Source organism: Vulpes vulpes, chromosome 3 (genome assembly GCF_048418805.1).
Source record: "Vulpes vulpes isolate BD-2025 chromosome 3, VulVul3, whole genome shotgun sequence".
NCBI classification, from domain to species: Eukaryota; Metazoa; Chordata; class Mammalia; order Carnivora; family Canidae; genus Vulpes; species Vulpes vulpes.
Genome location: NC_132782.1, coordinates 62,091,321 through 62,114,518, shown reverse-complemented (window position 1 = coordinate 62,114,518; position 23,198 = coordinate 62,091,321). Strand labels below are relative to the sequence as shown.

Sequence of the window (23,198 nt, the reverse complement as noted above, 5' to 3'; positions counted from 1 at the left end):
TCATTGGAAGCATTTGGCCTCCAGGGGCCCCTGCCTGTTGCTGTACCCTTCAGGGATTCAGAAGGAGAAGCAGGAGCCCCTACACAGGTGGTGCCTGCTGGGCCGGGGGGTGAGGGTCCCTGCAGTGGGCTGGGCCCTGTCCCTGGGTGGGGTACTTCCTTGCTCTGGACCCCTGGTGGCCCCCAAGTCTACAGCTGCCCCTACCAGGCTCCCTTTGGGCCTTGGACCAGGCGGGGCTTTCTCTCCTCAAACTTTCCTCGGGTAGTGAAGGCTGGGCTGGCAGCACTGGCCATGTGGAGGTCGTGAGGCCACAGGGAACGGGGTGGAGGGCCCACCTGGGTGTGGGGATCCAGGCAGCTCCTGGGGAAGGAACTCTGGAGTTGGCAGGGTTACCAGGAAAGGTGCTTCTGCAGGAAGAGGGAGGTTCGAATGTTGGAGGCCAGAGGTGAGACCAGAGGGAGGCCACCGGAGGCCAAAGCAGCACAACCACAGACCCTGTAGGACTTTGCTCCCTAGCCAGGGTGGCACGAAGGGGAGGGACATGAGCAGACCTGGGCTCTCAGACTCCTGCCTTGATTGTAGGGCGGAGAATGGGCAGGAGGGGCAGCAGGGGGACCCTGGGGGATGGGGCACTTCTGGGTTGACAGGGTCCATTTATTCCTAGGCATCTTGGTTGGGGGGGCGGGGGTTCAGGGGACAGACATGACTCAGGTGTCCAGCTGACGTCCCAGTGGGTCCAGGGTGAGAGGTGGGCAGTGAGGGGAGGGTCTGGGTCCTGGTGTGCCCCTGGCCAGAATGGGCTGCAATGGCAGAGGCCCAGGGGAGGGGCAGTGTCAGGGTGGGTGGGCTGGTCAGACACCCAGTTTGGGGACAGGCCCTGGACGTGGAGCTCATGGGGACGTGGAGCCTCAGGCCAGAGGCTCAGGGGTGCTGGTGAGAAGGTCTCTCCTGGTCCCCATGTCCTCTGACCCTCAGGCCCTTCCCCTGGTGCCCTGGGGCTTTACAGGCCCTCCCCTTTGGCTTGACACCTCCCTCTTCACCCTTCTCTTGGGGGAAGAGAGCCCAGGGGGCTGGGGTCACCTGCAGGAGTAACAGGGCAGGAGTGTAGCCTTGGGAACCTGCACGGTGCATCTGTGTGGAGGTCCTTTCCTGTCAAGCCTTTCCGTGCTAGCGCATGGTCCAGCCTCTCCAGCCTCAGGGCCGCAGGGGGCCTGGGACATCTGTGGGCACTGCAGCACCCCCTCCACAGTGCTACCCAGGGCACCTGGGAGCTGTGCTCTCAGGTACAGCCGTGGGAGCTGGCGTCTGCCCCAGGTGTTGCCAGGGCGTGGGGGAAGCCATGCGAGGCACTTACCTCCTGGTGTGAAGAGCAGAGGCCTTTGGTTTTTCCATCATGTGCTCTGGTTTAGGACAAGGAGCCTCTGGTGCTGAGCCTCACCCCTTTCCTGCTCCTTGCATGGGTCCCTGGGCACTGCCCATCCTGCCCCCTGCCTGCCTCCACCGAATGTTCCTTACTCCCTTCAAAGGATGCCTGAGGGGATCTGGACAAGATGACCTCACAGGACAGTGTGAGCAGCAGGAGTCCCCAGTGGGTCCCACCCATCCTCCCCGGGGTAGATGAGTCAGTGGGCCCTAGTGGACCCCAGCCCTGGCAGGACAGAGGCAGTCACTGGGCCAGAAGTCAAGACCCATCATCCGAGGAACCAAGGGTCCTCCCAAGAGCCTCTACCATGTGGAAGGTGTAAAGTCTCACTTTTCGGACAGGTTCATGGGGGAATTAGCCTCAGGCTGTAAAACAATCCATGGGCATTTGGAGCTAAGGTATCACCCTGAAATATCCAGAGGGAAGTGGGGCAAAGGTTGGGAAGCGCTGATAGCCTCCTGTCCTGCCCGGGAGGCTCTGCCTCAACCAACTTCCTGCAAGTGGACAGGTTGTCCTGTGGGCCTCAAGGCCCCACGCCGCCCTGCGGGTCGCAACCCAGGTCAGCTCGGGGACAGCACCGTGCTGTGCAGGTGCCTGTGACCTGTGTATGCCTTCCCGGCCTGGCCCAGCTCAGCCTCCACCTGACCTCCAGACAGATGTGTCAGGACACACACACCTGCCCCTCAAGGAGGGGCTCTAGGTTCTTCTCTGTCCCCCTGGGTTGGAGGAAACACTTCCTGCCACACCTGCCAGGCCCAGTGCTGGGGTCGGAAGCTTGGGTGGGCTTGAAGTTAGGGCTCCCAGCATGCATGTTCCCCCGGTGACCGGTGTGTGGTGTCCAGAGCCCTCCTGGTGGTGAGTTTTACCTGGAGGGGTGGCACTGGCCGTGAGAGGGACGGGGCTGCAAGGTCCCTCCGCTGTTGTCTGCCGCCTGCCCTGCCCCATCGTGGGCTCTTGGCCTCCCTTGGAGAAGGGCCTTGGCTCTACGTGGCTGTGTGCAGGGCCCCAGCACCAGGTCCAGCCGCTGGCTGCTCTCAGGCACTGGGTATGCATCTCCAGGTCTCAGGAGCTTGCTTTGGGCAGCATGGCATAGCCCGGGGGGCAGTTTCCTGCTTGGGTCCGGGGGCACAGCTAGGGGCCTGTTCTCTGCAGGGAGCAGACCTTTGAGGCAGCCTGGGTGCTCTACTGGGCGGATCTCTGCCCCCACCCTGTGCCTGCACCTTGTCCTGTCCGTCCTGACCTGACTTATCTCTCATCCCCATTCCTATCTCTCCTTCATACCTTTGTCTTCTGTCTCCTGTCTCTGTTCAGGCAGGGAGAAGGGGTGCTGAGTGGGCCCAGGGCTCAGTGGCTCCTGCTCACCCCAGACCTGCCCACAGGGCCTGCAAGGCTGGGGGATGCTGAGCTCCTGGGCCCTCTGGGCTGTGTGTGTGGGGCAACAGAGGCCCTGAGCAGTGGGTGCAGGGGAGTGGGGGGTAGGGACCCATGGGTGCAGGGTGGCTCCCACACTGGCTGTGGCCCTGCCTTGTGTGGCCTCCCCAGATTCCTGGGGAGACCAGACTCCACCCCACCCTGTGAGCCCACCCCTGCTCCTGGGATCCTGGTTCTCTGGTTCCACTAGGTGAGCCCTGGGAGCTGAGGGGCCACTGTGTGCAGGTCATGCTTGCCATCCATGCCAGCACCCTGCTGCTGGCACCGCTCTCGCACGCCTGTGTGGATGGTGGGGGAGGATGAGCGCACTGCTCAAGGCCAGCTTCCCATCCGCAGCTTCACCCAAGCCGTCCAGGTCGGCCTGGGGAGACGTTCCATCCCTGAATTATTTCCCAAGCCTCACACAGCCTCCTGGGAGCCCCGCACCCCACTGCTCACCGGGGTGGCTGTGTCCCCAGGACCAGCTGCACTCACCCTCACCAGCAGAAATCCCCTGACAGCCGAAATCCTGGTCATGCCTTCCGGAGCAGGGCACCACAGATCCACCCAGTCAGGCCACGCACACTTGCCTTTGTCTGCCTGCCTCTGCGGAGCCCGGGCAGTCAGTACCCTGAGCACAGCCCCGGCATTCAGGGGCATGACTGGCCCGATTTCCTTCCTCAGTGCAGCTGCAAAACATTCGATGTTGAGCATCTGCAACTCTGGCTGCTGGAGGAGTGCTCCCCACTTGAGGGCTCGATGCACAAGCACCACGCAGCCCAGACCCCAACAGTGCCAGATCCTGGGGGTCAGACAGATGAGACCACGCCACAGGACCAATGGCATTGTGTGCTCCACAGAACAGCAAATGGGGCAGGCAGAGGGGAAGGGGCCATTTTCAGGAGTGGATCAGCCTGTGCAAAGGCACCAAGGTGTGTGTGTGTGTGTGTGTGTGTGTGTGTGTCTGAGGAGCAGTGGTGGGGGAAGTCAGCCAGGGGAGGGGTAGAAGGGGAGGTCAGAGGGGCCAGGAAGGCAACCAGTCATGAGAGTCACAAGGAGGCTTCTGGGAGGAGGTGTGCATGGCTCCAGCGAGACGGACAAGCCCACATCAGAGGATGAGGGTGGCTCAGACCTGCCACCCTGTGAGCTGAGCCTTCCCCAGGAGCATTGTAACGCTGGCATCATCCCGCTCCTTTTATAGGCTGCTTCCCTGAGGTGTATAGTCCATATGCGCTCCAGGGTCTAATCAGAGATTAAGGTCACCTGGAAGGTCAAAGCCTTCCCCTCTGAATGTCCGGGAAATGAGATCTCTGAGCCCTGAAGGGCGTCGCCAGGGCACCCAAGGGCACAGGATCCAGCAGGTGAGAGGCCAAGAGGCTGAGTGCACGGGGCCACCCCCGCCTGGAGCCCCCATGCTGCCGGGCCTGTCCCGCCTGACACGCATGGCCCTCCAGGAGACTGTGACGATGGGTGGCATCCAGGCCACTTTCTGGGTCCTGCGAGATGCCCTCCTAGGTCAGGGGTCTGGCCTGGGGCTTGGCTTCACGCTGCCTTTCCTTGGAGCTGGCTGTGTCTTGAGTCCACATCTACAACCCAAGGGTTCATTCATCGGTGCTAGAAGGAATTGAGAGCCCCATGGTTTGCTGGACACAGGGGGTCAGAGTCCAGGTGGAGGAGTCAGACTGTAGCGGAGTGTAGGCTTCCCATGTGGGGCACGGTTGAGGTGAGCCCGTGGGAGGGAGGGGGCCAGCCAGCGTGAGAGGGGCTAGGGCAGGGGGCCAGGGGGAGGCACGGGGTGGGGGCCCAGCAGGTGGCGAGGGCTGACCATGCGGGCTGGGGCCTGCAGGCAGGTGTGGACTCCCGGCAGAGGGGGCAGAGGGGCACAGGGGGTGGTGAGCTGAGTCCCGTCCCCGGCTCCCCTCATCCAGTGGCCGGCTCTGCTTCAGACACAGATGTGGCCCTGAAGGCAGCCATCAGCCCGGGGAGGCATCCTGGAAGCCCTGGCGGGGGGTGGGGGCTGGGGGTGGTGGAGGTGGGGGGGCGGCACCAGCCTGGAGGGGTGTGCAGAGCTGTGGGGGAGGGCCGGGCCTTGCTTCTCCCCTTCCTGAGTGAATCAGGCAGGAAGCCTCGGTGAATTCACCACCTGCCGAGCTATCATGCTAAAGTCCAACCGTTGTGAGCTCCCAGCTGGGGAAGGGTTTCTTGTAAAAGCAAAATGGGACCGGAAATGCCTGTTTCTGGCAGCTTTTCTGGCAGTTTGTGGAAAACCACTGGCTTCGGCTCCTTGGAGTTAGAAGCCCTGGGTGCTGGGGTGCAATTCTTGCTCAGCCAGCCAGTGGGGCGCCGCCCGAGCAGGACAACACCTCAGGAGGAGGACCGCAGGGGGCACGGGGTGGAGGGCAGGTGCCCAGGGAATACTTGGTGAATGTTTGAGTTCCTGTCATCCGTCCACACGCAGAGGTCCAAGGGACTGTCCCCATGCTGGCTGTCCAGTCCTGCACACAGACTCACAAGTGGGGGCTCCCGGTCTGACTCCCACAGGAGCGGCCGGGCTCCTAGGTGGAGGGGCTGAGGCCACACCTTGGCCATCCCATTGGAGGCAGCCTCCCGGGAGCTGTGTTTCAGGGTCACGGAGGCCTCTCCGACTGGAGAAGCCAGCAGGCCCCCTAGACTGCCCCCCGCCAGGCGGGACCCTCTCCCCAGGCAGACCTGGGGATAGGTGTGTCCACCCCCAGGGTCAGGGCACCACGGCCCCTCCACTGCTTCATGGAGGCTGAGTCTGGGCCACTGCCCCAGACCCTGGGACAGTGGCCACCCTCCCTGCGGCCTGAGGCAGCTGCGCCTGCATCCTGCTCCTTCAGCTCAGGATCCAGACAGGGACCAGTTGCCCGTGTACCTGGGGGGGCGGGGAGGGGTCAGTGTCTGCTCTGACTCTCATGGGCCCCCGAGGAGCCTGGTGAGACCCACGGTGCTGGGTCCAGCTCGACCCCAGGGCTGGCTCCAGACAATTGAATCAGAGCTCCTGGGGGTGAGACTGGGGTCCGGGGCCCAGCCCAAGGGTGCCCAGGGTGGGAAGAGCAGAGGGAAGCAGCCACTGCCCAGCCGGGCTCCTGGGACCTGGCTATGTCACACATCCACGTGCAAGTCCACGGGACTCTAGGACTGGACTGTCCAGGGCCACCCACATGGGGCCCCTGCCGGGTGTGTTGCTGCACCTGAGGGACGTGTGTGGTTAGCTGCCCTCCTCTGTGCTGCTCTGACCTCCTCAGCAGGGACATGGCTGCAGGTATGCAAAGGCCCAAAAGGTGCCTGGTGGGCAACCCGTGGACACAGTGGTGACCGTGCGCGGTGCCCAGACATGACAGCAAGTCAACAATATTGTGTGAAAACAAAAATGCCAGGAGAGTCGTGCAAGAGCTGAGGCATGTGTCCCCGGGCAAGGGTGAGAAGCTGGCCCCCCTGCCTGGTTCTGTGGGGACCCGGGTCCTTCCACGTCAGGGGGGGGGGGGGAGTGGGACTCGGCAGCCCTGCACCACACAGCCCGGCTCTCTGTGGCCTTCTGGGCCTCAGCTATCTTGGGAGTGGGAATGGTTCCACAGCCTCACCCTGCAGGGTGCCGCCTGTCACTGCCGGGGCCTCAGCTGGATTGGGCCAGGTCTGGGGGACCACCCTGTGACGGGCGTGCCTCAAGCCTTGGCCACCAGGTTACCTTTTCTTCCTGGAAACGGTGTTCCTCCCTCCCCCTGGGCTGCTATTGCTGGCGATGTCCAGTTCAGGGCTACTGGGGTTGGGCAGGGGCGGGGGTTCAGCCGACTACCATTTAAAAACTATAATTAGCGAACGGAGCAGGGGTCGGGGTGCAGGTGTGGGACAGGGCCTCCAGACAAGGTCACCCTCTGCTGGCAGGTGGCAGGTGTAAGTCTGGCCCCTCCCCCTGAACTTTTCTGGGGGTAAACTGGAAGAGGAAGGCAGTTTTAAGTTTCTGGGAAGGGCCCCGGTGTGGAGAATTCAGCCTCCCTTGTCAAACCCTTTACTCATTAACTCAATAATGCCGAGAACATTTCAATGGCTGGGGTGCCCTCAGCCCCCGGCCGGCATGAGCCTTCCCTGCACTCTGCATTTTGGGCCCTCAAAGCCTGAGAGGAGTGTGTCCTGGCGGCACACTCGCCCTGGATCATACTCCCCGCGGGAGGCACCGGCCGATGCAGGATGGGCGTAGGTGGGCGCCGAGGACAAGGATGGGCTCCCCAGGCCATGCCAGTGCGCAGTGGGGAAAGCTGACCCCCAAGCAGTGCCCTGGGACGGTCTTCCCACCCCCTCCCCACAGTGGCTCCCTCCAGTGGCAACAGGGCACAAGGGCATCTGTCTGGGCACATCCCCGTCCTGCAGGCCCCACCTGGGCCCCTCCAGCTGGCTCTGTTTACAGTCCTGGTTTTCTCGTGATCTGAAGCTGAGTCTAAGTGTGCAGTGTGAACTGAGTGTGAACCTCTCGCTGCACTGAGTGTGAACCTGTCGCTGAAAATCCGAGTGACTTCCCAAGCCGGTGCTGGCATGGCCCTGTGACCCTGAACGGCACCTCCGGCCTGTGGCCGACACAGAGCCAGGCAGAGTCTCCGAGGAGAATGGACAGGACACAGTCGTGTCCGTTCCCCGGAGAAGAGCAGGAGGGAGGCCGGCTGCCCTGCAAGGCCTGTTCTGGGGGCGGCTGCCTACAGAGGGAGAGGGCCAGAGAGCCAAGCCAGGCCCTGTGCTTACCTGTGGACGTCACTATGATGCATCCCGCCAGTCTGCGCCTTTGTCAGAGGGAGCAGGGGGCCTGTGCAGTTCAGGCAGCCTGACCCGGAGCTGACGGCCCTGCCCATCAGAGCCCCTGGGATCGGCCAACCAGGGCCCATGGGGCATGTGTGTGGGTGCTGTGGAGGCATATATGTGCCCAGCTGAGGGCATGCAGGTCACAGCATTGAGGGAGACCTTAGAATCGTTGCCTCCCATGCAGCTCGTGTTCTGGGACGGGCACCTGTCAGGCAATGTCTGGGGAGCCTCTGTCCCAGCAGGGAGGGGACGGGGCGGGGCGGCTGATGTGTGATACCCGCATCCCAGCAGGGGCGTGTGGCCACGGGTTGGCAGGCAGACCGTGTCCCTCAGGAAGGCCCATCCTGACCCATCACGAAGGAGCACCCAGCTGTCCCCCTGGCGGGTGGGCAGGCATCTCACCCGGGCTCAGACCTGAAGCCACAGATGGGCCTGGAGCTCAGGATGGCAGGCGCCTCCCCCGCCTGTGCTCACAGTCCTGCCCACATGTGCTTGCTCGCACAGCTTGCAGTCACACGTGCTTACACCCGCACATGATCACCCAACAAACGTCCCTGAAACCTTGCAGGGTGAGTACAGACCGCCGACGGGTCGGCATGAGGCCACAGGCTGTTCACGCCGGGTTCTCCCTACGGGCAAATGGCCGTGCTTCCTGGCCTGCCCACCTCCCACCCCTCAGCCTTGATGTGCTGTCCCTTCTGTCCCTGGCCTCACCACCTGTCACCTCTGAGGCCACGTCACCCCCCAGGCGCACCCAGCACAGCCTCGGCAATGCCGATCTTCAAAGATTAGTAGACGCTGTGTGTTTAGGAAAGGTGTAAACGTACAAAATAAGTGAGCAGATAGCACTGCGTACCCACCTGCGGCCCCCACCTTGTTACCGTCTGGCGTTGCTGTGCTACACGGACTGCAGCCGATGAGCCAATGCCAGTATTTTACTCCGTCCGTAGCTGACATCTGGGTGCACTGTGGGCGTTCACACAAAGTGTGCGGACACGTGCCCCTCGTTACAGCATCAAGTACCCTGCCTGCCCCACGCCACCTCACTCCCCGACCCTGGCAGCCGTGGGGCTCTTTCCTGCCTCCATAGTTTTGCCTTTTCTGGAATGTCGTAGACTAGCTGTCCTGCTGTGTGAGGATCCAGACCGCAGCCTTCTCAGACTGACGTCTCCCGCTAAGTAGCCTGCAGTGTTTTCCCGTCTTGGTAGCTCCCCTTTCAGGGCTGAACGATACTCCATCTGTGGGTCGCAGAGTCCATTTACCCATCACGCCCTGGAGAACGGCCTGCCTTGCTCCCAGGGTCTGGCTGTTGCAGAGCTGCTCTGAACGTGCATATGCAGGTTCCCATGTGGACATCAGGTCTCATTTCCTTGGTGTAAATGCCGAGGAGTGTGGCTGTGGGTTAGGGTTTGTGCAGGTCTGCAGGAAACCACCAGACTGTCCTCCCCCGTGGCGGCACCGTGTTGCACTCCCAGCAGCAAAGCATCGGAGTTCCTGCTGCGCCACGTCCCAGCCAGCATCAGCTGTTGGCAGGGTTTGGGTTTTGATTGTCCCGATAGAGGTGCAGAGGCACCGTGTTGTCTTAATTTGCATTCCCTGACTACGGATGGCACTGGGCACCTTCCGTGTGCTCACTTCCCACCTGCGTATCTTCTTTGATGACGTGTCTGTTTAGATTTTGGGCCCGGTTTTCAAGTGGGTAGTTTGTTTTCTTACTGGGGTTTGAGTTCCTCGTGTATTCGGGATACAGATCCTTCAGCATACGTGTCTTTAGCAGATATTTCCTCCCCGTCTCTGGCTTGGGAGCTGTCACTGTCGTTCCGAGAGCAGAGGTGTTTACGTTCAGTGAGGTCCAGCTTCCCAGTTCCTTCCTTCATGGGTCCCGCCCGTGGTGGTGCATCTAAAAGTCCTCCCGGACCCCAGAGTCTTCTAGGTGTCCTCTTACACTACCCTCCAGGAGACCGATGGGTTTGCATTTCATGGCGAGGTGTGTGGCCCGTTGTGAGTCGTTACTGTGAGGCTGTAGGGCCTGCGTCCAGATTCACTTCTCTGCACGTGGACGCCCCTCGTTGAAGACACGGTCTTGGCTCGGCTGTGCTGCCTCTGCCCCATGTTGAAGGTCAGGGACTGTGTGTCCGTGGGTCTGTCTGTAGGTCTGTGCCTTCAGGAGTACCGGGCTGCCCTGTCCCCATGCTTCTGTAGGATCTGGAAGCCGGGGTGTCGGTCCTGCACTTTGTTGTTGTCACCGACGCTGGGCCAGCCATCCTGGGCCTCCCGTATCTCCATATGATAAAATAACCGGCTGGGATTTTTATTGGGATTGCCCTGTGTCCATGGGTCCTGCCGGGAAGAATGGACAGCGCGACCCAGTCAAGTCCTCCAACCCACGCATGTGGGGCATCTGTCCATGTACAGAAGTCTTCTGTGATGTGTTCCTCATATGGGTCCTGTACTTGTTTTGTTAGATTTGTAACTAAAGGTTTTTAAAATTTTTTTTGTTTTATAGTGATGACGTAAATAACCTTGTGTTTTAGATTCTGAACCTTCATTGCTGGTTTGTAGGGAAGGGGTAGACGGTGTGTCCCGCAGCCCTGCTCTCTCATCACACATGGGATTTCCCACATGGGGGATCCCATTGTCTATGAGCGGCCCTGCCCCTGCCCTCGAGGCCCACCTGCTCCCTGTGCTCCTGGCCTCGCTGCCATGTGTCGGGCATGCTGGGCTCTGTGGCCAAGACCACGCCCATGCGTGCCCGAGGAGGGAGGGTCATACTGTGAGCTTGTGGGCTGTGGGGCTCCTGCCGGAGGGTCGACACAGAAAGCCCGCCCTGCCCCCACCTGCATGCTCTCTAAGTTCTGGGGTTTTCCACCCGAATTTCAGTGCTGGCTGGACACTATGACCACAAGGACTGTCTCCGGAGCTGTGAGATCATGTGGGACCATTTTCCATTTCCAGGACAGCCTTTATGTTATGTGAAGTCAGTGAGTGCTGTCATTGGCGCAGTTTTGCGTGGATCTCAATGATCCTGTGTCGAGCTTCAGGTTCCGGGCTGCTGTGCAGGGCAGTCTCGAGGGTTCCCAGGCTTCTCCTGTCCGGGGCGTCCAGCACGGTGCTCCTCCCCATCCCCGAACACCGGGCACCTCTCCCCTGGATTGCAGGCCTTGTGTCCTGGGGGCACCTCTATGGTTCCTTCCCCGCCACAGGTGGCTTTTCCCCTGTTACTTTGCAGACTGGCCATGCAGCCAAGCACTGACATCTAGGTGTCACCACAGCCCGATGGCCTCTGGGATGGGTCTGGAGGTCACAACCCTCCCGGTCCCTCCAGAGTTGGTGTTAGGGCCACACACCTGCCCCTTTCTGGGCCTCGTGGGGGCGCTTCCCTGTCCTCCCCCATGCTCCCTGCCATTCATAATGAGCGCATCCCCCTGCTGCCACCGCGCCTTCTGAACATCCCTGGGCCCTTCTCACTGTCCCCGCCTGCGTTCTCCTCTGTGTCCAGAGAGACCTCTGTGACTTCACCTTTCACCTCTTCTATTGAGCACTTCACCTCTCATGGAGAAGAGGTCTTCAGGCCTCTGGATGGACTTGCTCATGGTGACGATGCCGCCAGGGGCCCCTCCACCTTCCCTCGCTTGCTTCCTGTGCTTCTGCGTGTCAGCTGAGGGTTTCAGGCCTGAAACACCCCCAGCTGTACCTGGGCCCACGTGTGTGTGAGCAGAATGCCATGTCCACGAGGGGTGTGTCCTGCACCCTCATATCCCTCCTTCCCGTTGTTCCGGCCAGGAAACTAAACCTATAGGAATTTAGTGACGTTACCCTCTTTTGTTTTCATCGGGCCTGGGGAGAACCACAGTCCACCTTCCTTGTGAGAACCTGATTTTCATTTTACAACATTCCAGAAGGGTTGTGTTTATCCTCTTGTCACAAGGAAGCCAAGTCCACAAGCTAATAATAGCTTGTGAAGGCCCCTGGCAGCGGGGGAGGCCTTGGGGCAGCTTCCAGCCAGGCCACCCGCAGGGTGCGCCCTTGCCCTGAGCCTCCTGCGTTTGGGGCAGATGACGGGAACCCAGGGGTGCTGCAGCCACCCCCACAAAGGCTGTCCTGGTGGCGCCATCTACCTCCAGGAATGGCCCATGTCCGTCCGGTGGTCCAGTGGTCCATCCGGCTTTTCTCGAGACATGGGACCTGTGCCAGGCCCTCGGGGCTGGCGGCCACCCCGTGGTCTTCCCACCTTGGGGAGGCCTTTGTCCTCTTGCAATGCTGCATCAATATCAAGAGTCAATAGTCCCCATCACTTCCTGCCACAGCGTGTCTGGGCAGCAGCCCATGACAAAGTCCTGCTTCAGGGGCTGGTGCTAGGAACACCCTGATAGTGGTGACGGCAGGGACGCCACTGCCACAGTTTACAACAGCTTGGGCCATTGCCCACACGTTATCTGCACAAAAGATGTCCTTAGAGAAAATGGCCTCACTGGAATTTTCCCATGAAGTGTAAAGGTCAAGAAGGTCTGAACTTGCTCCCCTACAGAGTCTGCTCACAAAATCCTTGTAGCCTCTTGAGGGTCCCTCATAGCCCCCCAGCCCCACCCTGGACTGAAGCATCTTTGTGTCTTGGCTTCCGTGTATTTTCCAACGCATTTGAACATGGGGGTCAGTCTCCACATCTCCAGCCGACCGCCAGGTCAGGAGCACTGTGGGCTCTGAAGGAGGCCTCTTCTGCATTGTCTGACCTCCCAGGCACCTGCCTGCCTCCAGCTCCTTCCATGGAAGCAGAGTCCCCAAGTCCCAGCCTTCAGCCACCCTTTCCACACCCTCAGCAGAGGCAGGGCGCTGGGGGTACCACCAGGATCCGTGTGACACACGGGTGGACACAGGTGCCGCTGCCACCGCAGCTGGAATGCAAGTCACCGTTTTGTGAAAAAGGGTCTTGGGGAGCTGACCAGCAGCTTCCACCCGCAACTGCCCTCTGTGCCATGGGCTTGACTCGGGGGCTCTGCTCAGGCTTTGGGGGCAGCCCTCTCCCTCCCCCCTGACCTCTGACCTCCTGGGACCTTCCCCCATCTGCACCTGCTTGCCCTGGACCCTCAGCTCTTCTCAGGCCTATTCCAAGGTCACTTGAAGACTGATCAATGGGAATGGGAATCAAATAGAAATCCAATCTGAGGGACTTCTCAAACCTAGGAATTTATGTCTTTCACCAAACTGGGGACATTTGGAACCCTTACTTCCTCGATTTTTCCACCCCATCCTCCCCCTACTCACCTCTGGGACTCCATTTACATACATATTGGACCTTTCAACACTGTCCCACTGACCACTAATGTTCTGTCCACTTTCTATCTTTTTTATCTTTGTTCCTTAGATCGGATTTTTTCCACCAATCTCACTTCCCATTCACTATCTTTTCTCTCATCTCTGTCTGCTGTTAAGTCTATCTGTTGAATTTCTTATTTCAGATATTGAGCTCTTCAATTCTAGAATTTTCATTTGATTCTTTTAGATTTCTTCTATTTTGAGAGTCACAGACAGTCTTTGGGCTAGCTACCTGCTTTTGTAAATAAAGTTTTCTTGGAACACAGCTGTGCTGATCCATTAATGTACATGCTGGTTGTTCTCGTGATGCAGTGGCAAAGCCGAGTAGCTGCAGAGCAGGCTGGGTAGCCCACAGCCTAAATAATTTGCTGTCTGGCTCTTTCAGAAAAAAATTGCTAACTCCTTTTCTGCTACTGAGATCTACTATTTTTTGATTCATTACAAACATATTTTCCTTTACATCCTTGAGCGTAGTTACAGTAGCACTTTGTAAATCCTGGTCTACAGAATCCAGTCTATGGATCATCTTGAGATCTTCACTGACATATGGGTCCCATTTTCCTGTTTCTTCATATAATTTCAGATTGTTCCTAGAACACTGTGGCTCATACACTGTAGAGACTCTGTATTCTATGTTCCTCTGGAGAGCATGGATTTCTGTGGTGGTTGTTGCTGCATTGCTGCTTGACCAGGAATGACCCAAAACTCTGATGATGTCTCCTCTGTGGTGACAAGAGGTTTGGATCTGCCTCTCTTGTGTGTAATTCAGGGACCAGCCAGGAATTTGGGAAGAGCTCATGCATAGGATGTGGGATTTGGCCTTGCATTGTGCAGCTGCAGCAGCCATCGCCTTCTGTGTGCTCCGCTCTCTCCATCCTGTAAGACTACGGTTTCCTTTTGCTTTTTTTTCTTTTAAGATTTTATTTATTTATTTATTTAAGAGGGAGAGAGAGAGAGAGAGAGAGAGAGAGAGAGAGCGTGTGCATGCACATGACCAGGGGCAGAGAGAAGCAGAGTCCCCGCTGAGCAGGGAGCCCCCACTCCCCAACGCAGGACTCGATCCCAGGACCCCAGGATCATAACCTCAGCTGAAGGCAGACGCTTCACTGATAGAGCCCCCCAGGTGCCCCATACTATAGGTTTCTATCTGAGTTTTAATTGCACTCCACAATTCCAGCTGGAAAAAGCCATAAAGAACAGGGAAGTCAGAAAAACACAAATGAAAAGGGAAACAGGGCACTCGCCCATTGCCACCCCATCCCTTAAGGTCTGGAAACCTCCAGTGTGCCTGTCTCTCTACCGTGTTAGTGCTTGTTGGGGGGGGGTCGATCCCCGCAGATGGTTGGTGCGATGGGGCTACCCCACCTGTGCCCACCTCAAACTTATAATTGTCCTAGATCCTGCTCTCAAATCTTCATTTAATTTAGAGCCAGTCACAAATCATAAGAAAGCAAAGCTTAAAGTATATAATCCTTTACACACAGAGCCTTGAGAAGCCAGGAGGGTTGAGGAGGGGAGGATGCTCAGGGAGGAGGACTGGTGGGGATGGCCTGCCGGGGCTGGCTCAGCTCGGCTCTGGCACGCCATCCACCTGGACGTTCACTCGTGGGTCGGCTTGACAACACTTACTGTTTGCTGTTAGGAATGTGTGTATTTAGATGTGAGATTATCAAGGACCCCTGGTGTGTGGTGTTACTGCCCCACCTGCCCTACGAGGGACAGCGTCTGGGGTGGACGCCTCTCAACAAAGGAGGACAGTTTTGTTTGAAATCCAAACGCCGCTCTGGGTCTCCCTCCAGTGCTTGAAGCCGGCCAGGGCCCACCTTCCTTCTGTTCTCACTTCTGTTACTCATGATGGCTCAGAATGAAAGAATATGATGCTTCCTCGGAGGCTAGTAACAATTTTCATTTTTTTAATTAAAAAATTGACAAAGTGGGGCAGCCCCGGTGGCGCAGCGGTTTAGCGCCGCCTGCAGCCCAGGGCGTGATCCCGGAGACCCTGGATCGAGTCCCACATCAGGCTCTCTGTATGATGCCTGCTTCTCCCTCTGCCTGTGTCTCTGCCTCTCTCTCTGTCTCTATGAATAAATAAATAAAATCTTTAAAAAGAAAAAAAAATTGACAAAGTGTGCTTGAGTTTTGTAGGCGTACGATGTTTAAAGTGTTTTGTGGTTTGTGAGCAGAAGGGCCAGTCCTGAAAGGGCTCCATTGCTCTGGGAGCTGTCCTCAGGGTCCCGGAAGCAGGCCCTCCCTGGGGAGCAGCCAGGCCAGCTCACCGACAACCCTCTGAGCGCTCATCCACAACATCGTCGCAGGCAGGAGGTGTGGGCTCGCTAGGTCACTAGGCAGTATTTGAGGACACTATGAATATCTCCACCTCCTGGCCTGGGCCGGCAGCTGACACATTTACTATAACTCCTGCCTTGGGCTGGGGCACAGATCAGAGTGAGCAGGTTGGCTCCTGTCCTCACAAGTGGCTCAGAGGCAGTCCCATCCTGGGACAGGACGTGTGTGCGTTTGTGTGACCATGCGGGGCCAGTCCTGACCTGCTTGTCCTCCCGAGTGCAGCGGGTCCCCTGCATGTGCCAGGTGCTCCCGGGCTTCTCCGGGACGGGTTCCGCTGCTCCATCTGCTGACTCTGTCAGGCCGCATGGAATTTACCAAAGCTCGTACGCGTTAAAGTAAAACCAAAGGATTTACTGTGCTGCTGCATTTGCGTGGACTCAGCTAAATTTTGTTGGGAGATCCTTGGAGGCAGTGGCCTCGTAGGGCCTGACCCTGGGCCCTGGGCACCCAGGCATGTCCTGGGGGGCACCCAGCCCCACCCACAATGACCTTCCCGAGCCTCCAGCACCCGCCCTGTCCAGGGACCATTGCAGGAATGGTGGCCGGCTGGCGCCTCCTGACCTTCGACATCCGTCAGAGTGTTTGTAATTAGAACTAAAAGCATGTGCTCCCCTGTCCTTACCGTCCTGCAGCCAGGCCGTCTGTGCTTAATTAGCTGTGACCCTCCCGGCCTCAGCAGTTGCCTGTGGGCCTGGTTGTGGAAAGTCCGCACCTCCCTCCTTGTGCTGCTGTCTACACCTTCCCGCTGCACTTCCACTTGGTTCTCTCCTGTTCCTGTGGCTCCATCTTGTCTGTCCTGCGAGTGTGCACTGCCTGCACCACCTGCATTAGCACCTCATGTTTCCTGAGCTGGAGTTTATGCCAGGAGCTGGGAGTCCGAGCGGCTTGCAGAGTGGCCTGCGGAGCCGCAGCTGGGCCCCTGGTGGGCACAGCAGGGTGGGGGCTGCTGCCCTCTCCCCCGGCAAGGCATGCAGGGAAAGCCAGCGGGCTCCCCAAAGGCCCAGACGTTCTCTGCCCTTCCAACCTGTAGGGTTAGGCTTCTCCCCCGCAAACAGGGCCATTTTGAGGTGTGAGGCTGCACCACCTAATTGCTTCCTGAGGTCACAGCCGCCCAGGTGGCACCTGGCCTTTCCCTGTGTTCGCAGCTCAGACTCCAGGACAGGCCACCAGTGGCGGCCCCAGCACTGAGGGTCCCCAGGAGGTGCTCTGCGTTACTGTTCAGGCTCACCTGTGCTGGGCCCTTCTGTTTTTGGAGGTAAATCCAACAAGGGTTGGGAGGAAATTGGGATCTTCCCTGCCCCCGTCAGAGTCTGAATGGCCCAGCTCAGCATAGCACATGGTGTCTGCAGCGTGGACAGAGGTGCTGGGTGTGTGGTGAGGGGGCAGGGGTGAGGCACCTGCCCCTCGTGCCCACTCCCTCGGCCTCCCAGGGGCCCAGGGTGCCCAGTGGGGTTGCAGCAGAGGCAGTGTTGTGGATTGTGGACAGAGACATGGCCTCCACCCTGTGTCGGATTTTCACAGTGACCTGATGACGGGCGGTCGCGGTGACCCGCCCCGACTAGGAGCCACATTCCTGCCTGTGTCCATCCAGGTTCCGGCCAGCTGCCGGAGCCCGACGCCACAGGGCATGTCCAGCAGGAATTCGGCTCACCGGCTCCTAAAATGCCCATTATATGCTTAATGGCTGAACCAGCAGCAAATTGCCACTTAGAATCAATGAAGTCTTTCATTTAATTAGCTCATTACAATGCAGCTGCCATCTGGGAGGGGTCACAGGCAGTGGGGAGAGCCGCCCGCAGGCCTGACCGGTCCCTGGCTGCCAGGACTCGCTCTTGAAGAGCTCCCGTCCCCGGAGACCCTCCCTCACGCCTGGGCAGGATGGCGCAGAGCCAGAGGGTGCCCCTGCAGCGGGGCTGTGCTGCCAGCCTGATGCCGGGTGAGAGCAAGGACCAGGGTCTCCCTGCGGCCTACTGCCAGGCTCTCAAGCCCCAGAGCAAGGACAGCGACACCCCAGTCCAGCCTGTAGCTCCAGGGAGGACCCCTGGGCCCATAGGAGGCTGAAGCCTGGATCAGACATTGCCCCACATCCATGAATGCAGAGGAGAGGTCGAGCAGAACCTGGAGAAAGGCACCTGCAGCCACGGTGACATCGTAGGAGAAAGAGGGAGGACCCACCTGGCATAAAGCATAACCGCAGAAACAGAAGGGAGGTCCCCACAGAGCGTTACACCCCAGAAAAGGGTCAGTGCAAACTGCACTAGGAAGACGCTCCGGAAGACAGCAGAACGAGAAATCGTTGGAGGGTTTCCACAGGTGAACACGCAGGGTTAGGTCTGAGACATAAGAGCAGGAGGGCTGGGGGGACAGGGGGGTCAAGGACTTCCATCGACATGGGGGGACACAGATGGGAGGGGGTGCCGGGGGGGACTGTCTGGAGAGTCCGCAGCACCGTCCGGGGGTCACAGAACCGGAGGACAGGCATCACTGGCTGGGCAGGGACACGCCGCCTTCTGCCCCAGGGTCAGTGGCCGAGCAGGACGTCTGCTGTGGACCCGCATCTAAGACAATTGGCCAGGGCAGGGCAGGTCACCGACTGGGCGCCTGGGGAGTGAGGAGGTCACAGGAAGCTGCCCTGCAGACTGAAGGGGCATCCCCAACATGAGGGAAGGAGAGTTGAGGAGAAGATACACCTTTCCGTCAGGGAGTTCTCGACGATGAAGCTCTCACGACTGCCAGATAGAAAAGGCCAGGGAACCAGGCAGGGGGAGATAAGGAGCAGCAGCCCCCCACTGTGTCCTCTGTGCACGCTCAGGGCTTGCCCAGAGCCAGGGCAACACGTGTGGCCCCAGGACCAGAGCCAGGCCACGAGTGGTTGGAGAGCGGAGGTGAGTGCACAGAAGTGAGGGATGCAGGAGCACACGGCCAGGATGTCTCTGGGGATGGGCAAGTCCTCCCGTTCACCATTATTTTTAAATATTTTCTTTCCTAAACCCCAGTCGGACGGAATGTTAAACGCGTAGCAGGACACACAGAAGCATGAGTGGCTTTCAAGGGCATGAAACTCAGAAGCCGTAAAACAAAGACCTGAGTTTACCTGAACAGATGTCTGCACGACATAAACAGAGTCAAAGGGCGAGCACCTGACCTCGGAGGGTGCAAGTGTGCGGCTCCGGGGTGTGAGTGACCGCCTGCCCAGCCAGGCTGTGGAGGAGCCACCGACACCATGAACCCGTGGCCCACAGAGGAGTGTCCCATGGGCGAGGAAGGGTGTAAACCTCCCTCCGAACAGGAGGGACTGGCCCTGAATCTACCAGCAGACATCCTCACCTGCCTGAACAGGTGCGTCCCCTACCTGGGCAGCAGTGACAGGTGTTTCTGTCCAGGTCAGAGGTGACTCTGCACTAAAGCACACATGCTGCCCAGCCCCCCGGATCGCACCTGTGCAAGGTGCGCCCACCATCGGATGGTGCGTCCGTCACCCTGTGTGTGTGCACGTAGGTTTCCTTCTCAGTGAGCCAAATCTGAAGGCACCTCCTCTGTGGGTTCTCAGGGCTTACAGTTAAGCAGGAGCCTCAGCTCTGAAGTCACCTCGTGTCTCATCTACTAAATTAATTAGATTGTGAGATACTGGGCTGCCATGCAGGACGCATCTGAGGACCAGCGACAGTGTCAGCTGGCGCTTCCTGGGACTCCGCGTCCTCCTGGGAAAGATCAGTCTATGACCAAGACCCCGTGTAAATCCCTGATTTGGGGACAGATTGTGGCTCAAGACCAAATACTCAGCAACGTGACCTGAAGCCAGCTCTGGGGTCAGACCTCAGTGAGGGGCTTCCTAGAGTTCAGAGGTCACTTGGTGCCCCCCGAACAGAGGAACAGGGAGGCTCCAGATGGGGGGACACGCACCCCACCCCGCCTGCGATGGAACAGTGCTGGGTCTGCGAGGCCCTCGTGGTGTCTGCCGCCGGGACTGGCAAGGAGGCAGGTGCTGCCGGAACTCTTCCCGAAGCATGGGGTGGCCCCACATCGCAAGTCCTGGGTGCTGGGCGGCACCCTGCAGGTGTAGGCACCTCTCTCTGTGCCCTTGCTGGGCGCCGGCCTCTCCTGCTCACATGGTGCCCCTCCCAGCCTGCATTGCACCGTGAGGCCAAACCATCCGGATGCTTTCCTGCTGACGAGCGGGGACAGCCCTGAGGGCTCCCAGGAACCTGCCCTCCATCATTCTGGGCGGCCACCCCCTGAGCTGTTTGCCCTCCGTGCCCCGGCAGGGTTTGGTAACAGTCATCAGGCAGGTGCCAGGGTGCTGGCTCCGTGGGGCTTCCCCGTGTAGGGACGTTCACCAGATGAGCGTGAAAATTTTCAGGAGGAAGAGTGGAACTTGACGGGAACACGAGGGTACAGCCGTGGCCGGAGAGCCCGAGAGCCCTCAGCTGTGTGGGGCAGGGGTCCCCAGCAGGTTCTCCAATCCCAGAAGCACTGGCCCCTTCTGCCCCTGCAAGCTGAACCCTGGCCCTTCCAGAACTCGGATCTGGGCCCCTTGGCTGGTGACCCGTGGGTCGGTGACGCTGCGGCACCCCCGGAAGGTCCCACCTGCACACCTGCCGCTCTGCTTCTCAACTAGACTTGGGAGGCCATGCACAATGGGGAAGACAAGTCCTTGGGACTGTCCTCCACAGCCAGCATCTGACCCCTGTGGTGACCCCATGATTCAACAGGCCAGGGATGCAGAGAAGAGCATCTCAGGGCAGAGCCTGGCGGGAGGGGTGAGTGAACCAGACCCCAGGCTCGCTGCACACCAGCCCCCAGGTGGGCAGGCTCACAAGATAATGCCCTTGCTCTACATGGAGAGGTCTTTTGATACTCAGAACTTCAAGGAATGGAAAAGAGAATTATCCTAAATGTGAGCCAGGCTCTCCAGTCCATGTTCCGACTATTTTGAAATCGGGCTTAATGTAGAAAATCTTCTCACTTGTTTCTGAGTCTTAAAATAGAGCAAATAAAATAGAAGGAGAAATGGGCCCCAGTAGGTCCTGCCTCACCTGGAAGGACCTGTGCCCTGAGGTCCTGGTAGGGTTGGTGGGCCGACGGGGCCCTGGGGACAGCTTTTGGCAGGGGGACGCAGACCCCACTGTCCCCACCAGCTCCCATGGGGCAGTGGAGCTCGTGCCCCCGGGGGAGCCCTGCCGACTGTGGCCTCAGGAGGCTCTGTTCCTCGGGGCTGTGACCCCACGCAAGCCAGAGGGGATGGTCCCCCCCAGGCTTCAAGCAGGCTCAGACTCCAGCACCTGAGAGGTGGAGGAAGCGGGCCCAGAGGCAGCATGAAGGGGTGAGGGGTGCAGGGGGCATCCCCATTCAGGCCCAGAGCGGGCTACCTGGGGCCTGTGGATGTGGGTGCCTTGGGCTCTGCCCACCCAGCTTGGGGCCTGTTATCGAGACCTGAGTCCTCCGTCCGGCTTCTGTCACAGGAGGCTCTTCCTGTCCGGCCCACCTCCTCCCCAGTCTCCTGGACTGCCCGTGGAGGAAGAGGGCCATTCCCCCTGCAAGGGGCAAGGAGACCTGGAGGTGGGGTCCTCAGGGGACAGCAGTCAGCAGTGCAGTGGCAGGGCCTCCTGGCCACATGATGGGCCATAGGGGTATCCCCAGACCCAGACGTGGCACCTGGCTTCCGGGGCGCATCCAGGTGTGAGCAAGGAGGTGTAGGGGACTGGTCACAACATCACCACTTCTCCCTGTCGCAGCTTCCAGAAAGACACCCACCATGCGGGAGGGGCCTGCAGTAGCCCTGGCCCAGCCCACTCCTCCAGGGGCAGCCTGGCTCCGAGGGGACCCTGTGCCCTGACCGCCCCCTCCCCCACAGGCTTCCACCTGTCACACAAGGTCACCAGCGTTGTCCCCGAGAGTGCGCTGCTCATCGTGCTGGGACTGGTGCTGGGCGGCATTGTCTGGGCAGCTGACCACATCGCCTCCTTCACGCTGACACCCACCGCCTTCTTCTTCTACCTGCTGCCTCCCATCGTGCTAGACGCTGGCTACTTCATGCCCAACCGGCTCTTCTTCGGGAATCTGGGCACCATCCTGCTGTATGCCGTCATCGGCACCGTGTGGAACGCGGCCACCACTGGGCTGTCCCTCTACGGTGTTTTCTGTAGCGGCCTTATGGGTAAGGGGGCATGGCATCCATGGGGTGTCCTTGGAGCAGGGGATGGTTGGGGTGAGGTCATCCTGGGTGTGGGGTCCTCGGGGTGGGGTCCTTGGGGCGAGGTCCTGGGGGTGTCCTCAGGGTGGGCTCTGCAGGAGCAGGGTCTGGGCAGGATACAGAACACAGACCCAGAAAGGGGATGAATGTGCAGGGTGACAAACGTCACTGGTTGGTCCACTTAACCAGTTTGGTGTGTTGAAAATAAGGTTTAATTAATAAACAACAGTGGTCTGGGCATTCCCAGGCGGGACTCGTGTCCTACTTGGGGATGAAATCCTGTCAGACCAGGCTAGCGGGTGGGTGAGGCGGGTGGGGTCGAGCCGCTGAGCACAGAGATTGGGTCGTTCGTTGTTTGTACGCAAACCTGCAGGAAAAGCCAGGTAGACTGCTGCTCCGCATCCGTAGCAACTTCTCCTGCAGTTTGGGTTACTTAACTCAGCGGAGGTGCACCCCACCCGCCTGGGGAACTGGAGCAGGTGGGCCGGGGCCCAGGGAGCCTCACACAGAAGTGCATGCAGCCCGAAACACAGCCCTTCACGGTGTCACATGGGGGCCACCATGGAAAGGGGCTGTCAGCCCCACGGGCGCCTGTCCGTGCTCCACCTTGGCCCCAAGCACCTCCACCTGCCAGGAGGGCCGGGCCATGATTTCCTTCTGACTAAGGATGAGCCTTGGGCCCAGCTCCGGGGATCAGGGCCTTGGAGCCTGGATGACACAGGACCTGCAGCCAGCACGGGAGGCCAAAGGGCCCCTGCCCTGAGCCATCACCTTGCCTGGTCCATTTGTCATCTTGGGACTTTGTCCTCAGCCCATGAGGAGCACACATGGTCCTTTGAGCCCCCGCTGCCAGTGGGTACCACCCCCAGGCTCCCCGAGGGTGACACAGTGCCCGGTGCACCTGGCCAGGCCTCGCAGGGAAGGAAGCCTCAGGTGTATTGTGTTGCATTTATTGGCGATGCCCTTCAATAGTTGGGACATATCTGAGATAACAGGATCCCCTCTGGCCACTGGACCCTGGGGAAGGTCTCAGGGGTTGGGGCAGGAGCCCCCTGTGGGGCCTGTGTTCAGCCCTCAGGATGCCCCTGGTCAAGGCCGGGCATCAGCCACAGTCATGGAGCAGAGGAGCACTCAGGGGCCAACAAGTTTATCCTGGCCCAGAACACCCAGAACTGCAAGCCTGGTGGGGCTGGGAGGGTAGGGGTCAGTTTCTGGGGACCCGTGGAGCTGTGGAGCACCCCTGTGAGCAGAGGTCACCCCCAGGAGGCCTGGCATGGGGTGCCAGGTGGGCATCTGGACGGGCCGGCGCAGGGAGGCCCAGCAGAGGCTCCAGGTGGTCGGTCCGAGAGGCTTCATGTGGGTGAACCTCAGGTGGTGGACAGAAGGTCCTGGAATTCGTAGCCTGGGAGTTGGGATCCCACAGTCCAGCCTGGTCCCAGGAACCTTGTTGGCAGCACCAGTGGGTGGTAGACGGTCTCTCCAGGGAAGAGGGCAGGCTACCCCAGACTCGGGACATTGGAGTGGCTTCCAGAATGTGCCACAGGGTCTGTCAGGATCTGTGGACAGCGAGAGGCCAGGGAGTCAGGAGGCATTTAAGAATGGACGCCTCAAGGGTGGGTGTGCACTGGGAAGCCCCTGGTGTCTGAAGCCTGGAAGGACTGTGTTCCCCTCACCCCGCCTCACCGACCACATCTGGAGGCG

At 59.6% G+C, this 23,198-nt stretch overlaps 1 protein-coding gene across 1 annotated transcript in view; it reads left to right on the top strand.

The window, feature by feature from the left end:
• Nucleotides 1-23,198, top strand: part of SLC9A3 (solute carrier family 9 member A3) — a 43,026-nt gene that overhangs the window by 3,556 nt on the left and 16,272 nt on the right. The window contains exon 2 of the mRNA XM_072752654.1: nt 21,159-21,461. Within this exon, the coding sequence (XP_072608755.1) occupies nt 21,159-21,461 (303 nt within the window). The remainder of the gene's footprint in view (nt 1-21,158; nt 21,462-23,198) is intronic.